This window comes from Oryza brachyantha, chromosome 3, assembly GCF_000231095.2.
Source record: "Oryza brachyantha chromosome 3, ObraRS2, whole genome shotgun sequence".
NCBI lineage: Eukaryota > Viridiplantae > Streptophyta > Magnoliopsida > Poales > Poaceae > Oryza > Oryza brachyantha.
Genome location: NC_023165.2, coordinates 6,210,809 through 6,227,107, shown reverse-complemented (window position 1 = coordinate 6,227,107; position 16,299 = coordinate 6,210,809). Strand labels below are relative to the sequence as shown.

Sequence of the window (16,299 nt, the reverse complement as noted above, 5' to 3'; positions counted from 1 at the left end):
GAGATCCTAGATAGGATCAAGGGCAAGGGCCAGGGCACTTGTGGGAGAAAAATGATCGCCTGCATGTGTGAAGAATCTTCTCCCCCCACATCACCACCCCCGTTGCTGATCACTAACAGTTGGGGCGTTTTTTCAGCAAAGCAATCACTTCGGTGACAAGGATGAGCTGTTCGTGTGCATAGTTTATCATTGGCAAAACCAGCTTTCATTTCATCTGGTCAGCTAGCTAACAACCATATGCATGTACATATATACAGATATTTTCAGAAAAAATACGTATGTATGTAGAAATGGGAGAGCCGTGTATCCTCACAAGTATGTTCGTTTTACATGGTTATACGTATGTATACATAGTTAGCTGCTGACTACATGCATGAGGTACGTATACAAATGCTTATTTATAGTAAAAGATTGCTTGAACTTGAATTTCCATCTCGCTGCCTAACTCCTGTCTGGGCAACAGAAAAGAAGGCAACAGAGGGAGGGAAATGAATTAAAACGGGGAGTAATCAAAGAGGGGGTCAGCTTGTTAATCAAGTTATCATGAAGCTAATGGGACAGTGTTCCATTAATTGCGTTGGCGAGATCGATTTGGCAGAGACTAGCCTCATGATCCCATCTTAATAAACCCCCAAAACGAAACAAACAAAGCCTTGATAAAAGCTGCCCATCCAATGAGTATATGAGACACATTCCCCCTTCAAAAAAAGGGGGCCAACACCCACACACCGATGCAGGCACAAAAGCAAAGAGATATAGACAAAGCCCTTTTTTTCACCTCCTCACCATGCACACACACACATACACACACTCACCTCCTCTCCCTAGCTTAGCTTATATATGATCCCCTCATGCCCCAGCCCTTTCTACAACACAAACACACACACACACACACATGTACACAATGCACCTTCACCTTTCCACCCCATAAAGCCTCCCTTGGCACCCCTATCCCACTAAGGAGCAAAAAGAGCACCAAACCAAACCAAAGTGTAGCTGCAGCGCTGCATCAGCAGCAGCAGCAGTAGAAGTATAGCAGCTGATCTTGGTGGTGGCTAAGCTAGTATTGCAGTGAGCTTAAGCTTGTTAAGCTTAGTGATCCGATCGATCCGTCCCGTCCCTTAAAAGGAAGAAAGAAAGCTCGTCGTCGTTGCAGTTATGGCGCTGGTCAAGAGCCACCACCAAATGCTGGCCTCTTCCTCCACCTCGTCCTCCTCGCCCTCCTCCCAGCAACAGCCGGCGCCGGCGCTGCCGCCATCGAACTCCTCTTGTGTCGCGGCTGCCGCCGCCGCCGCCGACCAGCCCTCGCCGGTCAAGCGCAAGAGGCGCCCTCCCGGCACGCCAGGTAGGTGTATTACACGCGTGGATCATGCGTGCTTGCTTGCATGGTTCGAGTTCGATCATGGTGTTCATGTATCTGTAACGACGTGCGTGTGCGTGCATGTGGTGTATGTGTACGTAGACCCCGATGCGGAGGTGGTGGCGCTGTCGCCGAGGACGCTGCTGGAGTCGGACCGGTACGTGTGCGAGATCTGCGGGCAGGGGTTCCAGCGGGAGCAGAACCTGCAGATGCACCGGCGGCGGCACAAGGTGCCGTGGCGACTGGTGAAGCGTCCGGCGGCGGCCGGAGGGGAGGAGGGCGGCGCTGCGGGAGGAGGCGCCGCCGGCGGCGGTGGCGGCGGGGCGCGGAAGCGCGTGTTCGTGTGCCCGGAGCCGAGCTGCCTCCACCACGACCCAGCCCACGCGCTGGGCGACCTCGTCGGCATCAAGAAGCACTTCCGGCGCAAGCACGGCGGCCGGCGTCAGTGGGTGTGCGCCCGCTGCGCCAAGGGCTACGCCGTCCAGTCCGACTACAAGGCCCACCTCAAGACCTGCGGCACCCGCGGCCACTCCTGCGACTGCGGCCGCGTCTTCTCCCGGTACACCCCCCCCCTCCCCCTCCCTCCTCCTACGCGCCATGGATACCTAGCTACTCCGACGTACGTAGAGCTAGCTAGCTCATGCTGGGGCAACGTACGCATGCACACCAGACCACACTAACCTAATAACCGTGTAGTTAGCGATTGATAACGATGACGTTTTATGTGGTTAGAGATATAGTACACCATGTGCATGCGTAATTGGATTAAATCTTAGACTGCTACTAGATGATGTCGATTTGTTTTTGGTGGGAGACAAGGTCGAATGGAGGTGCATGGAGATAAGACAAAAGCTATGGTACACTTCAGGGTTTAAAACCTGCCACTAGCTGTAGATATGATATCGAGAAAAAAAAACAAAAGAAAAGAGGAACACAGTGTATGTATGTTTGTGTTAGCCGACACCAATTGACTAGCTATAGTTTGATGACCTGATCGATCCGTTGCTCAACTGGCTAGCTAGCTGACCAAATAGAGAAAGAGATCGATCCAGAGCATATTTATGCATGTACGGACCTGGACTACGACTCCAGGTTCTTGCTGGTGCTATTGCTGATGATGTACATACCCGGTAGGTCCAGTACTCCAGTAGGCAGTATCTTTATATCCATAGATATTATTAGTCAAGACTATTTTCTAGATTGCAACAAAAAAACGAGAGAGAGAGAAAAGAAAAGAATAATATGAGAGGAGCTAGATCAGTAGTTCACGAGAGAGATGTGTAAAAGCAGAGCAGGAGGTGGTGGTGGCAATTGGCAAATGATCGCTCCGGTGGCGGGTTGCGGTAGGACCGAAAATTCCTACAGGAAAGCGACCGCACATCGACCAGAAACTGACTCGGCGCATTTCCCCCAACAGCTCGCGAAGCAGCGATCGATCGGTCAGATCGATATAGCTCCAGCTTCCAGCCAGTGACGCCGATAAGATAGCGAGTTGTTGTTGTTGTTGTAGTAGTAGTCTGCACTCCTAACTCAAAAAAAGCCAACGTTACCGCCACTGTTGGTTCATGTGCAAGAACATACGACACGCCAGCCATTAATAGCAAACATGAGAATAATAGCTACCAGTTACTAGTAGCCCCATGTATGTGTGTAGGCAAAGTAATCAATTAGAGAGCGAGATCGATGGATCGATGGATGATGTGGACGGAGGCCCAGCCAGGTGCATGGTGACGACGGAGGCAGAGGTCTCTAGGTAGGTAGAGACAAGCTGCTCCATTCCTCGGACCCCCTGGATCCACCACCGAAGTACAGCGCCCACGCCCGAGGTTGCATCTCCCACACCCAGATCGCCCGGAGCTAGGACACCATGTGCACCCATCCATGCACACACTGATGCAGCAGCAGCATCGTCTCCGTCCTCTGCTGTGTTTTTTTTGCTTTTCTCGATCTCCTCCAGGACAAGAGCTTCCCACTAGGCGAGCGCTTTAATAATTGGCAGTAGCTAAGCCACACTCTCTTGTCACTGACCGGCCCATAAATATACCGGAACGAGCAGCAGGTAGCAGCAGCATATGGAGCATGTTTTTCCCTGCTTCGATGGGGACTCGATCGATGTGATCTTGCTTCCATGTGTCGTCGTCTTCGTCGTCGACGACTGGTTGACTAACTTGATCAATAATGACGACACAGTTGAAGGCGCCATCGCTGCTAGCTAGTTGCGCGTATATGCGTAGTGCCAATTGCTGCATATTGTATATGGCTACTTGATTAGTAGCTTCGTTGATGGGTTAGCTATGGCGCGGTGGTCCATCCATGGGTTCATCTGGTTGTCTCATGCTCTGGTCGATCGGTCAGTGTGTCGTGTCTGGCTCGATGTGTTGCTTTCGATCTACATGTATGGAGATGCTCGAGTTGATCGACGTGCTTGCGTGTAGCTTAATTTAGATATAATTAGGTGCCCGTGTTTTTTTGTGTGTGTGTGTTTGGTGACGATGAGATGGTTTAGGGTGGTGCGGCGAGTGCTAATGGCGGGTGGTTTTGGGATGGTGTTCTACGTGTTTGCAGGGTGGAGAGCTTCATAGAGCACCAGGACACGTGCAACTCTGGCCGGGTGCGCGGCGAGGTCGTGCCCGTGGTGGCGACGACACTGCCGGTCATCCGCCCCGCCGCGCTGCGGCATCACCAGCCGCCGCCGGCGCCTCCGCCGCCGGAGCTGCAGCTCCTCCCGGCCTCCACGACGGCGTCGTTGGCCGCCGCATTTTCCTCCAACTCCACGACGACGACCACCACCACCACCACTTCCTCCCACGAGCAGCACGCGACGACGACGACGAAGCTGCAGCTCTCCATCGGCCCGGTCGTCGACGCGTCCAGCGCCGCGTCCGCCACGGCGGCCAGGGGCGAGGGGGAGAAGCAGCGAGAAGAGGCGAGGCGCGCGCTGGAGGAGAAGGCCGCGGCGGACGCGGCGAGGGAGCGGGCGCGCGAGGAGGCCGCGGCGGCGGAGCGCGCGCTGGAGGACGCCCGCCGCGCGCGGCACCGGGCGCGCGGGGAGCTCGAGAAGGCGCTCGCGCTGCGCGACCACGCCGCGCGCCTCCTGGCGCAGGTCACCTGCCACGCGTGCCGGCAGCGCTCGCTCGCCGTGATGACCATGGCCGCCGACGGCCACGGCCACGGCGCCTCGGCGGTGGCGCGCGACCACCTGAGAGGCGGCGGCGTCGGCGCCGGCATCTAGCTACGTACTTCTACCTACCGCATGCATGCATGCATGCGTATGTACAAGTTGTACGTTTGCATGTACATACGTATATATACGTGCACGCGTCTGTATGCAAAGCAGGGGAGGTGACGGTGTTACTCCTTTTTTTTTTTTTAGCCACGAATTGAAGTGTACGTAGTTGCCTAGGTCTTTTCGACCTTGGGTCGATCAATGTCATTGTTGGGAAATTTATAAAAGGTATTTGCATGCATGCGCACTGGCCCCTTTGTTTTTAGTCCTATTTGAAACAAAGGGTTTATGGAGAAAATTTATAGGATTCAAAACCTATGGAATTTTTTTTCCATATCCTTTTGCAACAAAGATTTGGAGTTTTCCAAATACTGTGAAATTTCTAAGAAGTGGCTCGATACGTATAGATATTGGAGAAAAGCTAACAAGAACTCCAACGTCTTGAAAAAATTCACTCTCTCATCTTATTTCTACGCTTTGACTGTGGTTTATTTAAACAGTCATTAATGTATTTTTCAATGTTTTGTAAACATTTGTTTTTCTTTTCCATTCATGTATAAAATATCATATTTTTTCTATCCTATATTTTCTCAAGCATGTGTTGCAATGGAGCTGGACTGATCATTGTTCTAAACTTCTACTCCATATGTTTCATATTATAAGACTTTCCGTGTTTACATAGATTTATCTATATACTACTCATGTATATGTGTCTAAATTTATTAGCACGTAAATGAATATAGGTAAGAGCAGAAAGTATTATAATATGAAACGGGGATTTAAATCTAACACTAAAATATAAGCATTTCTATTATTGTTCACCGTACTTTTTGCCACATCAATCACTTCTCATTTAGCATTTTTCTTATTATTCCCACACCCACCCACCATTCCACCCCATTCATTCCTGATTTATTAAGTGACATGATAATCTTTTCTTCTCAACATTAATTTATACTAAATAGCCTATAAATAATTATATTTTGGGACAGATATAATAAATTTTAATACTCTTCATGGAAACAATTATCTTAGATCTTATAGTATGACTCCCTCCGTCCCACGTAAGTTGATTTCTATAGTTTAAATATTGTTATAGAATAAGTTGATTTTAACTTCTTTCATATCGTCAACATAAGTCAAGAAGTTTTACTCGTTCAATACATCTTTCTTTCCCACATACTAATGAGCCACCCCATATTTTCGCTTATATTATGCTTATAAGTCTAAATTTGAATTTTCAACATTAAATTTAGAGTTAGATTCTTTTTTGGGGGGTTCACCGAAGTTTGTTTTATAATCTTGTCATTTAGATCGCTAAGAATACACATATAAAAATTTTATTCATAAATTATTTTTTGTTTACAAATATGTCATTTGGTTTTTCTATGAAACACCCGAGCAATCACCCTTTATCTTTTGTCCCTTGCTACTATGTTGATTGATATTTTTTTACCGGGCAAAGAAATGGCGGTGGGAAGTAGGGTTTTCTCATCGTTGGGGGGGGGGAGGCTACCCCTCCGTGATAACCGGACTGATCGAGATGTCATTAAAAAGTAAATATTAATCAAATTCTTTTGTATTCGGTCAATATACTGGACACGCGGTAAGCTTAAATGGCCAAGACACTTGTGTTATTTCACCTTATTTAATCATTAAAAAATTCTATAAAATTTTAGCTCTAACCTATTTTAAAATTAACCCTTAAATTTTATAAGAAAAAACCTACACCAATTACCAGCCCTACATAAGCCTAGTTACAATGGTAATCAACGGTAGGGAAAACCTTGGTGGGAAGTGCTACTGGGTGATGCCAATTGCATGGTGCTTGTTGATCCAGGGCTTGTTTACATTTGAGGGGGTTCACGGGAACAATTTTACCATCCTCGAGAAGATATCACTCTTTTTACTATTTTTTATGTAAAAATTGATATTTCTTAGCATCTATCTTAGATATTAGAAGGTATTAAATTTTATATAGAAAGCAGTGGTACCTCGTGATATCTTCTTAAGAAAGCGAAAAATGCTCGCTTCCCAGCCTGGAGTGAGCAATTATCTGAGGCAGTTTACAGCATCAGTGCGTCACTGAAAAGAGGCTGCAGGCTCGCAGCTGCGGCAGGAGGAGGATTCAGAGGATGGCCCTCTCCTTTTCCAAAAGGAACCAAAAAACGCCTTTACTCATCCTGCTGGCCCTGGCCCTGCGCTCTTTTAACCGCACGATCCATTCCAGGCAGAGCCCCCCGGTCGGCGCAGCTGCGAGCAACCGCAGCGCTGCGCAATCCATTCCATTTCGTCCAGACCCAGAGCGCGCTCTGAATTCCCCGTGAGCTCTTGCGCAGTGAAAAAACGCTCGATGAGCCTCTCGCTTTTTCACTGCGGCTGGCTGGCACGGCAGCAAGGGGAGGAGGAGAATATGGCCGGCGGCCGCTGTGGGGACGTGTGTTCTTGGGTCCTGGGCTTCACCACATGGCCCCTGCTCGGTGGTAACTTTGCCTCGGCTGAAACAACCTGCCGTCGCCGTGACTCCTTTTATTACCATCAGGAAACTGTTTTAAGCTCTAAAGAGAACATCCACTCATTTATTACATACTATCTAAATAGTTATTAAAAATATATAAAATTTATCTTCAAACATATAGGTTAAAATATGACTTCTACAATCCATAGTAAAAATTATTAACCTGCATGTCTGTGTGTAGTGATATATCACATATTAATCTATTTTCATAAATTTTTTATATATTTTGATAACTATTTAGATATCATGTAATAGACGAGAAGCCGACGAGGGGATGTCTTCTCGAAAGCTTTGAGGCTGTTTAGATCCAAGAACTTTTTTAGTTCCTTGTCACATCGGATGTTTGGTCATTAATTAGGTGTATTAAATATAGACTGATGGATTTTTTTACCATCTTGAAAAGTACCTCAAGATACCAAGAATTTTAGTACAAATTTTTTATACCTTAAGGCATACTGTACCTCAAGGTACCATACTTTTACACTAAAAAATATGGTACCTTTAGGTATTTTTTAAGGATGTTAAAAAAGCTTTAGACTGATAACAAAAATAATTACATAAATAAAGGTTATTTCATTACATAATTTTTAAACCTAATTAATCCACGATTAACAAATGTTTACTCTAGCATCACATTCGCTAATCATGGACTAATTAGGCTCAATAGATTTGTTTCGTAAAATAGTCCAGAGTATAGAGTGTGTTTTATTAATGGGGTTGTCTATATATCATGTGACAGAAAATCCCACCTCCTATCATTCAAATTTTAGACCATTGGATATGCTTTAAGATTCGTGCAAACCCTAAATTTACCCCACCCCCACCCCCTGCCGCCGCCACCACGCCTGATCCACCCTCCCACCACGCCGCCGCCACCGCCCCACCGCGTCGCCGCCCACCTCGCCGGTTGGCCGAAAGGGATCAACGGCGTCAGCGAGGCCCCCTTCGCCCCCCCCCCCCCGACGAGCCCCCTCCTCCTCCTCCCCGCTCCCCCTTCCCCACCTCTCTTTCTTCTCAAGCTAGTGACAGCGAGATGCCCCCGCCCCCGCCGTCTTCCCCGTCTCCGGTGGCTCCCCGTCGCCGGATCCGCCACCATCGGCTGCCGCCTCCTAATCTCGTGCTTGCTTTGCCCCCGTCGCCAACGCCAGCCCACCGCCATCCTCCATCCCTGTGGCTTCGGCGCCGCCGCCGCCGCCTCGCCGCCCGCCGGTCCTCCGCCACCCACGACATCCCTCTAAGCCTCAAGAAAACCCCCCTCTTCCCCCTCCCCAACCATAAACCCTAACTCGTATGCTCCCTGCTGGAGTTGGGGGTGTCGTCGGCGCCGGAGAAGAAGGGGAGCCCGTCGGAGGAGAGAAGCCGGTGCACGAATCTTGGCATGGATCCAATGGTTTAAAATCTGTAAGATTTTATCCCCAAATTTCATTCGAATGATACATAGCAATTTTGTTTATTAATAGTCTATATTTAATACTTTTTATTAGTGTCTAAAAATTCGATGTGACGGATATAAAAAATGTCGAGAGAAACAAACACACCCTTGTAATCCACGCTCGTACTCGAGTCGTCGTTGCCAGTTGCGTCGCATTCTCTCGATGGCTTGTCAGTCAATGCGTCGCCGGTTTGGTGGCACTGTGAGCTAGCCTGCGGAGTCTGCCCTCACCGTATACTACCATCAGCCAGGTAAAAACTATCGAGAGGCGTTTGCTTGGCGAGCTGCAGAGATGTACTATGATACTGTCAGCTTGCAAGTGATTTTTTTGTTTGTACGGTCGCGATAGATGTTCAGAAAATGTTTTTTTGCAGCAGGCGAGGTCAATGTGTCAGAGCACGCTCGTCGGTTAATCATCGAGGGAGTACTGTCTCCAACGTTGGAGCTCCCGATCGAATAGATTGACAGTGTAGTTTGACCTACAATAGTACTACTAGCTCAGAGTTGCAAAGCAAATATTCCCTGGCTACCCAGCCTAGTCTAGACACCGCCCTAGCCTAGTTAGTACTCCTAGCTGAGCTACAGCGGCAACTTCACAGGAGCAAGCTCGATCGATCGGCGACCGACATGTGATTCCATAAAGCTGTGAGATGCCACTCTTGCAAGCTTGCTCGTAACCTTTCTTTCTTCTTTTTGTGCGAGTTTGATTCCTTTTCTTTTCTCAAGACGACGTGATCGATGCGAGTAGCTTTTTGGTCGCACGTATCGACGTGAGCACACTGCCATGCCCTGCACCGGCACCGGCGCCGCATGCACGCCGCTGCCACGGCCGCTCGCGACGAGACGGCCACGAGGCGAGGCGCGGTTCGGTTGGTTGGGCGGTTGATTCCGCGAGATCGACGACGTGAAAGCTAGCAGCGACGTTCGGTGCCGGTGACTGACCCGGTGGCCGCCCGGCCCATTTATGAAGCTTTCGGCTTGGCTCGGCCCGGCGTTTTCCTTCTCGGCCTTGTCTGTATTGTAACTTTGATCGGACACGCCCCAGTACTTTCTCGGCTGCATTCTTAGGTCTTACGGTTCGGAGAAAATGATTTCTAAATGTTATTTTTTATGAAAATTATTTTATTTGTATAAATGGAGTAAAGAAAAACTAAAAAAATCATTTTCTACGAGTTGTAAAGAGAACATAGAAAAATCTCCATGACTCCATCTACTCAAACCTTTTCTAAAAGTTCCTATGAACTAAGGTGAGCATGTATTCATACTCTTCGCTGTTACTATTTCTATGGAATAAAATTCGTCCAAACCAAACAATCTCTTAATATTTTGAATAGTTTTATAGTCAAATTATTATGTTTTTACAACCAACAACTTTTAAAATACTTATTTCGAAAAACTAAAACATGATACATACATTAGTCTTAAAAATACTTTTGTAAAGCTAATTTTTTTACTTATTTTGTTTATATATTATTACCTAAGTGCACTCTTTTAGTTTAAATTTAAGCTTTAAAAAAGCGTACGTATTTTGGGATGGTTTGAAATACAAGAATACACTTACTTAGTTGTTCAAGTTATGTTTTGTAGCCGTGTCACTCAAAACGTTATGAAACGTCACATTAGCATGGTGTAGTTGTTTCCGTAATCACGCACGCAGGGATTGTGTAACCGGAGCCGATGAAACCGCACATTGTTTACTGACACACGATAGTCAAAGCTGCAATTTTTATTGGGGATAGATCGATCGAGCAGTACACGTCGATCGGCGCCCGGGAGGCTGGAAACAACTGGCCTGGAGCGATGCGATGTGAAAGTGATGCTCATATCTCGCCGTCCCAGAGCTCGTCGAGCGACTTGTATGGCCCCTGCTCGGAGACGAAGCGGAGGGCCCGGTTGATCTTCCGCTGTGGGATGCCGGCGATCCTTCGCCGCTCCTCCTCCGTCAGCTCCCAGCCGACGATGTCCAGGTTCTCCCGCATCCGCGTCTCGTCGAAGCTCTTCACGATCAGGCAGTCGCCTTGCTCGTATACCCACCTCAGGCACACCTGCCAGCAACACGTTACAAATATTATCTCTGTTCTATATTACAAGATTGTCTAATCATTTAAAAAAATATAGATATTAATAAATATATATATATAACATATTTATTGTTGCCTCAACGAATATAATAGGTAAAACATGTCGTGTATGGTCTCGTTTTATGGTTGTGCATATAGTACGTGCCTGGGCTACGGTCTTGCCCTTGGACCGGGAGATGTCGTGCAGCACGGCGGAGGCCATGACGGAGTCGCTGCCCCAGTGCGTGCCGCTGGCGCCCAGCGGCGAGTAGGCGCAGATCTGGATGCCCTTCTCCCTGCACAGCTCCCTCAGCTTCCTCTGCTGCCACACCGGGTTCACCTCCACCTGCACCGTGCCAACGCCAACCAAACCAGTAAACAAATCAACCATCAAAAAACCTCACGTTTTGGGGGGTTGCATTGGAGAATTTACGAGCCTGGTTGACGGCGGGAGGGATGGTGGCGAAGGAGAGCAGGGTCTCGAGCTTCTTGCAGGAGAAGTTGCAGACCCCGATGGCCTTGGCGAGGCCCAGGCGGTGGCACTCCTCCATGGCCTCCCACACCGCCGCCATGTCGAACGGCACGAAGTCGTCGGCGGTGAAGGGGCCCCTGTACCGCCCCGGCTTCATGGAGACGGGCCAGTGGACCAGGTACAGGTCCACGTACTCCATCTGAAGGTTCCTGTGCACATGATCTCGGTTAATTAAGGTGCGTGTTGACCTCTCTTGATTTTGGTGGTTAATCACATGTTGTCCCAGCTGGAAATTAAATGCACTTAATGAGGGGCTAATCACTCTGTTTGGAGGCTGCAGCTAGATGCCAATGAATTTCTCTCATGGCTAATATGGGAGCGCTCAGCACGACGACTAAAGACTTTGTTTAGAGTGAAAAATACATTGAGATACTAAAATTAACACTAAAAATTTTTGATACCTTAAGATTTACACTTAAAAATTTTGATACATTTGAGTTACAACTCGTGATTATTCACAAAAACTAACAATTCTGCACTTGATTATTGTAAATTTCTATAAGAAAATAGTGGTATTAGACTAGTACTGAGGGCGTACACACAATTACACGTACCGTAGAGTCTGCCTGAGTGCGGGGAGCACCCGGTCGCGGTGGGCGTCGCTGCACCAGAGCTTGGACGTGATGAAGAGCTCGGCGCGGGAGGCGATCACGCCGGACCGCACGGCCTCGGCGGCGGCCTCGCCGATGGGCGCCTCCGTCTCGTAGTGCGCCGCGGTGTCGAAGTGGCGGTACCCGGCCCCGATGGCCCCGAGCACGGCGCGCCGGACGGGCTCCGGCCTCGCCCCCTGCACCGCCGTGCCCATGCCGACGCGCGGCATGGCGGCGAGACCGCCCGCGGCGCCGCTCATGGCTGGATCCATGCAGTGTCCTGCTCCGGGACGTACGGCCGGATGCGGCAACGGGTTCGGATTACGCGCGGGGGGTTCTAATTCGGCTTAGCGAGCCCGGCAAATTTGGGAAACGCGTCTATATACGCGAACACCGTCGGTGAGTCAAACGGGTCAGGGACAGAACTGATCCGAACTGAAGAAGGGCTTTTGCCGGAGTTTTTTCTCCAAAAAGATGAGGAAAGCTGGAGGATTTTTAGGAGACGCTTTCCTCTTGCTGCTGCGTTTTGGATTGTATAAAACGGTAGTTTAATTTGCGATTTGACGGAAAGAGAGAACCGTTTACTTCCTGAGCCGATGCTTATCTATAGTTAAATTTCTCGCTTGTCTATAGAGAACGGGAGGAGGCCCATATCACGCCATCCCCAGCTTTTGTACCGTAGCGAAACGGCCAAGCTCATGCTGCGCAGCACATGGTTTCGTCACTTCGTTAGGGCTTTTTAGGTCGAAAATGGTACGGAAAATATCACGACGGTAGTGGCTGTCGTTTTCGCTTAATGTATTTTTTCTGTCGGAACTCCGTATTAGACCAAAAATTTCCGAAAATATCAAAAAATTTCCGAAAACCCACAAAAATCCCTAGCTTAGCCAAGCCTTGCAATTCAGCCACATAACCATCAACCCATCTAACTCACTAACTCTAAATAACTCTTACTCTCCCATCCTATGTACTTAGTATAACATTAATTGATATGTTGTGCCTATGAAGTGGTATTGTTATGTATCTATTTTTATACATAATATATAATATTATATATATCGTTACTTTTGAAATGTATTTTCACCTACCGACCGATATCTATATATTTTCGTACCAGTGGTCTTGTTTCTGGAATTCCGATAATACCGATATCATTTATGTTTCCGTCTCTACCGTACCATATTCATTTCCGAATAAAATATATGGAAATAGAAATGATACAGAGATTTTCCCGGTCATTTTCATCTTTTAGGCTCATTCAACAAACACGAATTTTACGGAAAATAGACTAATTTCTCTAAATTTCTAAGAAATTACTTCCTCCATCCTAAAATAAAAATATTTTCATATATATATTCTTTATCGCAAAATTAATCATTTTCGAGTAATCGTCACAGTTCATAAAAATAGAGAACAAATGTATTAAATATAATGAAGTAAAGAATTATTTAAGATGATTTGATAAAGTGAAAGATATTTTAGTCTTGTTTTTTTATTGATACGCATCGAATGGGTAAAAAATAATGTTATTTTCAGACAAATGCAGTACTCAAAACCGAATAGCATGTTGACAATAATCATTTAGTAGTGACTTTTCGAAACGTCAATGCAATCTGAATCAGAGCAAATGAGAGTCCTCTCTACCTATCTTTTCGCTTCGCTTCTGCACATCCTTATAAGCCAAAATTTAATTTTCAATATTAAATTTAAAGTTGGTTTCAGACTTTTTTTATCATAGTTTATTTTCAATATTAGCTTTTATATCACTAAAACACATATATAAAAATTTTATTCATAAATTATTTCTCATTTATAAATATATCATTTGTTTTTTTCCAAACAATCACCCCTAGTGGCATTAGAGCACATCGCATATTGATGGCTGTCAAGCCAGTCATTTTCTTGACAGCTTCGACAACTCCACCACTAGAATTAGCGAGTAAAATATGTACTACTTCCTAAATGTGTTCTTAAAAAGTTAGGATTTCGGAAATACAAAGAATAGGAGATATAGTTACTCTGTTTTTAAAAAAAATTCATGTTTTACGTTGTTAACAGTTAGATCTTCATTTTTACCATAAATCTTATTTAAAAATATCTAAACAATTATTATTTATTTTGTTATGATTTAATTTCATCATTAAGAATTTAAACATAATAACTTATAATTTCGTATATTTTAAAAAATAATAAAACAAGTGATCTAACGAATTTAAAAGTTAATGACATTGAAATTACCACCGATTATTCATCACACATCCCCATATCCATACCCTTTGGTACAGTGTAAGCAAATAATAATTATCCATTAACTTTTAAATGTTTAGATATGAGAAAAGTACTGTCCATTTTATCCACTTTATTAAGTATAAATTTGGAACTAAAATTTTAAAACCTCCGCAATACTTCTCACTTACCTGTGTGTCCAATGACACGCAAGGCTCACTTGTCATTGAGCGGTATAACATAAGCAGTACATCTGATCCTAACCAAATATAGATAGACATTTGTGGACATCCGAATTTTTTTTATCACATAGGATCAAAACCGAATAGGTTGCGTGCACGATGGCTACACAAACAACCAATTAACACTCAGTTCCTAGTAATACCCATTTAGTTTGGTTATAGGTAGTTTTTAAAAATGGATGAGTTTCCCAATAACATCATCAGTGACAGGTCTAATATAAGAACTAATCACACATAAATCAATAATAAATGAATTAGATCTGCGTGTTCCAATGCCATGTAGAACAAAAACAAAGAAATCTAGCGGGGATTGTTCGCGGCATATTTATAAACGAATTTATATACGTATTTTTAGCAACCTTAAAAAATAAACTATGCCGAAAACCCTCAAAATCAACTAAAAATTTAAGGTTAAAAATTTAAATTTTCGATTATAAGCATAAACAGAAGAAAAAACCTTATATTTATTCTACTAAAATTTTCACATTCTAGCCATTTTCACAATGAAACTTTACAAATTCTACATGAATGTTGGCAATTTCCCTTGTAAGGGCGGGCGACACTTCGGCCTTTCGGGGATTTGGGGCCAGGGCTCTAGTTTTGGTTGGGGACAGGGACCCAAGATATATATTAGACTTTTAAATCTAGAAAAATGAAGGCCAAAAGGCAAAAGCCCAATAAAAATCTAATCAAACCCTATCTACACACTCCCTCCGCCTCTCCCAGCCAAGCGTCTGCACAACGACCAGGCGTGACAGCGGATCTGCGCGGCGGCCGTCAATCTTCACCCCATCTCGGACCATCCGACGGTGAGTACCCTCTCTTTCTATGCAACATTCCTCGGGAGCGTTGGAGCCTTGTTCAAGGAACAATTTCACCCTGTTTTCGATTTCAGAGCCAGGAATGAAGTTTAGGCCAGGGTCATTCTTGCCCAACCTAGCCACGACCCACCCTATTGCTAACCCTATATCGCAGTTTGGTGCCACAATGTGTGCCGCCAAGATAGGGTTCGTAGATCTAACTCTACACCAACCCAAGTTAACACAACCTTGTCCCCAATCAACCCTATCTCGACACCATGTCTCGTGACGCCAAGCTATTATATCTCGGTGCCATATAACTTGGCGCAATGAAACAAGTCTATTATTGAATAACATTTCTAAAGAAATCCATTTGTAATTATTTACAAAATAAGCTAGAATGTGAAATTCATTTTATTCTAGTGGATTTATTCTAGGGATAGAGAAGAGTGGTTTCCTTATCCTTAACTTGTCCGAGGAAAAATAAAATGTAGGTTTGAACTCTGCTAACTTCCTATGAAATTTTTGTACATGAATGCAATCTACAAAAATTTGGCCCTCATCTTTCAGCTTTTCAACTAAAAAGGCTAATCAACATATTTATAAATAAAAAATAATTTATAAGTAAAATGTTTATATACATTTTCTGTAAATGGTGAAAAATAAACTAACACAAAAAAAAATCTCAAAATCAACTCCAAAGTTAAGGTTGAAAATTTAAATTTTAGATTTAAGCATAAGCACAAGCAAAAAGATGGGGCCTTGGTATCTCAAATCCTTTGTTCCGAGCATGTACGGGAAATCTTCCTAAAGGAAGGTTTCAATGGCGATTCAAATAAAAACACGGGTCGTGCTGAAACAACTGTAAACCAGCCAGCGACGTTTCTAACGGATTATTCACCGGGATCATTGTCATAGGTCATCTACTTCGTTATAGAGATAAATCAAATATCTTGATAAATAAACTTAGAGCAAAATAATATCTTAGAACAAGCGGTTTAAGCAATGCAGAACAGGAGATAGTTCAAATACTTGAATCCAAAAAATGGTAGCTGGAGGTTAACTGCAACTGGTTTGGAATTAAAAAGGTTGGAATCAAAATTTTTGCACAGCTAATTCACTTTTTATAGATTAAACCTATATAATACATTAATATATCAAAATTGTATGAAATTATTATTGCAATAGAAAAGAAAAATACTCGCAAACTTCCACTGGGAAGACAACTGAGGCATAGCACAATAGTGTTAAATTTCAATTATAATTATTCCGGCCAGTTTATTTACCACTGGTATTTGAAACCCTACTCCGCA

The 16,299-nt window shown here is 45.0% G+C and overlaps 2 protein-coding genes across 2 annotated transcripts; one reads left to right on the top strand and one right to left on the bottom strand.

The window, feature by feature from the left end:
• The first annotated feature begins 886 nt into the window (after positions 1-886).
• LOC102714443 (protein indeterminate-domain 16-like) lies at positions 887-4,822 on the top strand. The gene is made up of 3 exons (XM_015835156.2): positions 887-1,345; positions 1,463-1,919; positions 3,926-4,822. Exons 1-3 carry the CDS (start codon positions 1,159-1,161, stop codon positions 4,590-4,592), a joined length of 1,311 nt encoding a protein of 436 aa, XP_015690642.2. The 5' UTR covers positions 887-1,158; the 3' UTR covers positions 4,593-4,822.
• Positions 4,823-10,244: 5,422 nt separating this feature from the next.
• On the bottom strand, positions 10,245-12,310 carry LOC102719654 (deoxymugineic acid synthase 1). The gene is made up of 4 exons (XM_006649639.3): positions 11,683-12,310; positions 11,034-11,277; positions 10,763-10,942; positions 10,245-10,581 (listed from the first exon to the last, which is right to left on the bottom strand). Exons 1-4 carry the CDS (start codon positions 11,988-11,990, stop codon positions 10,357-10,359), a joined length of 957 nt encoding a protein of 318 aa, XP_006649702.2. The 5' UTR covers positions 11,991-12,310; the 3' UTR covers positions 10,245-10,356.
• Positions 12,311-16,299: the final 3,989 nt, after the last annotated feature.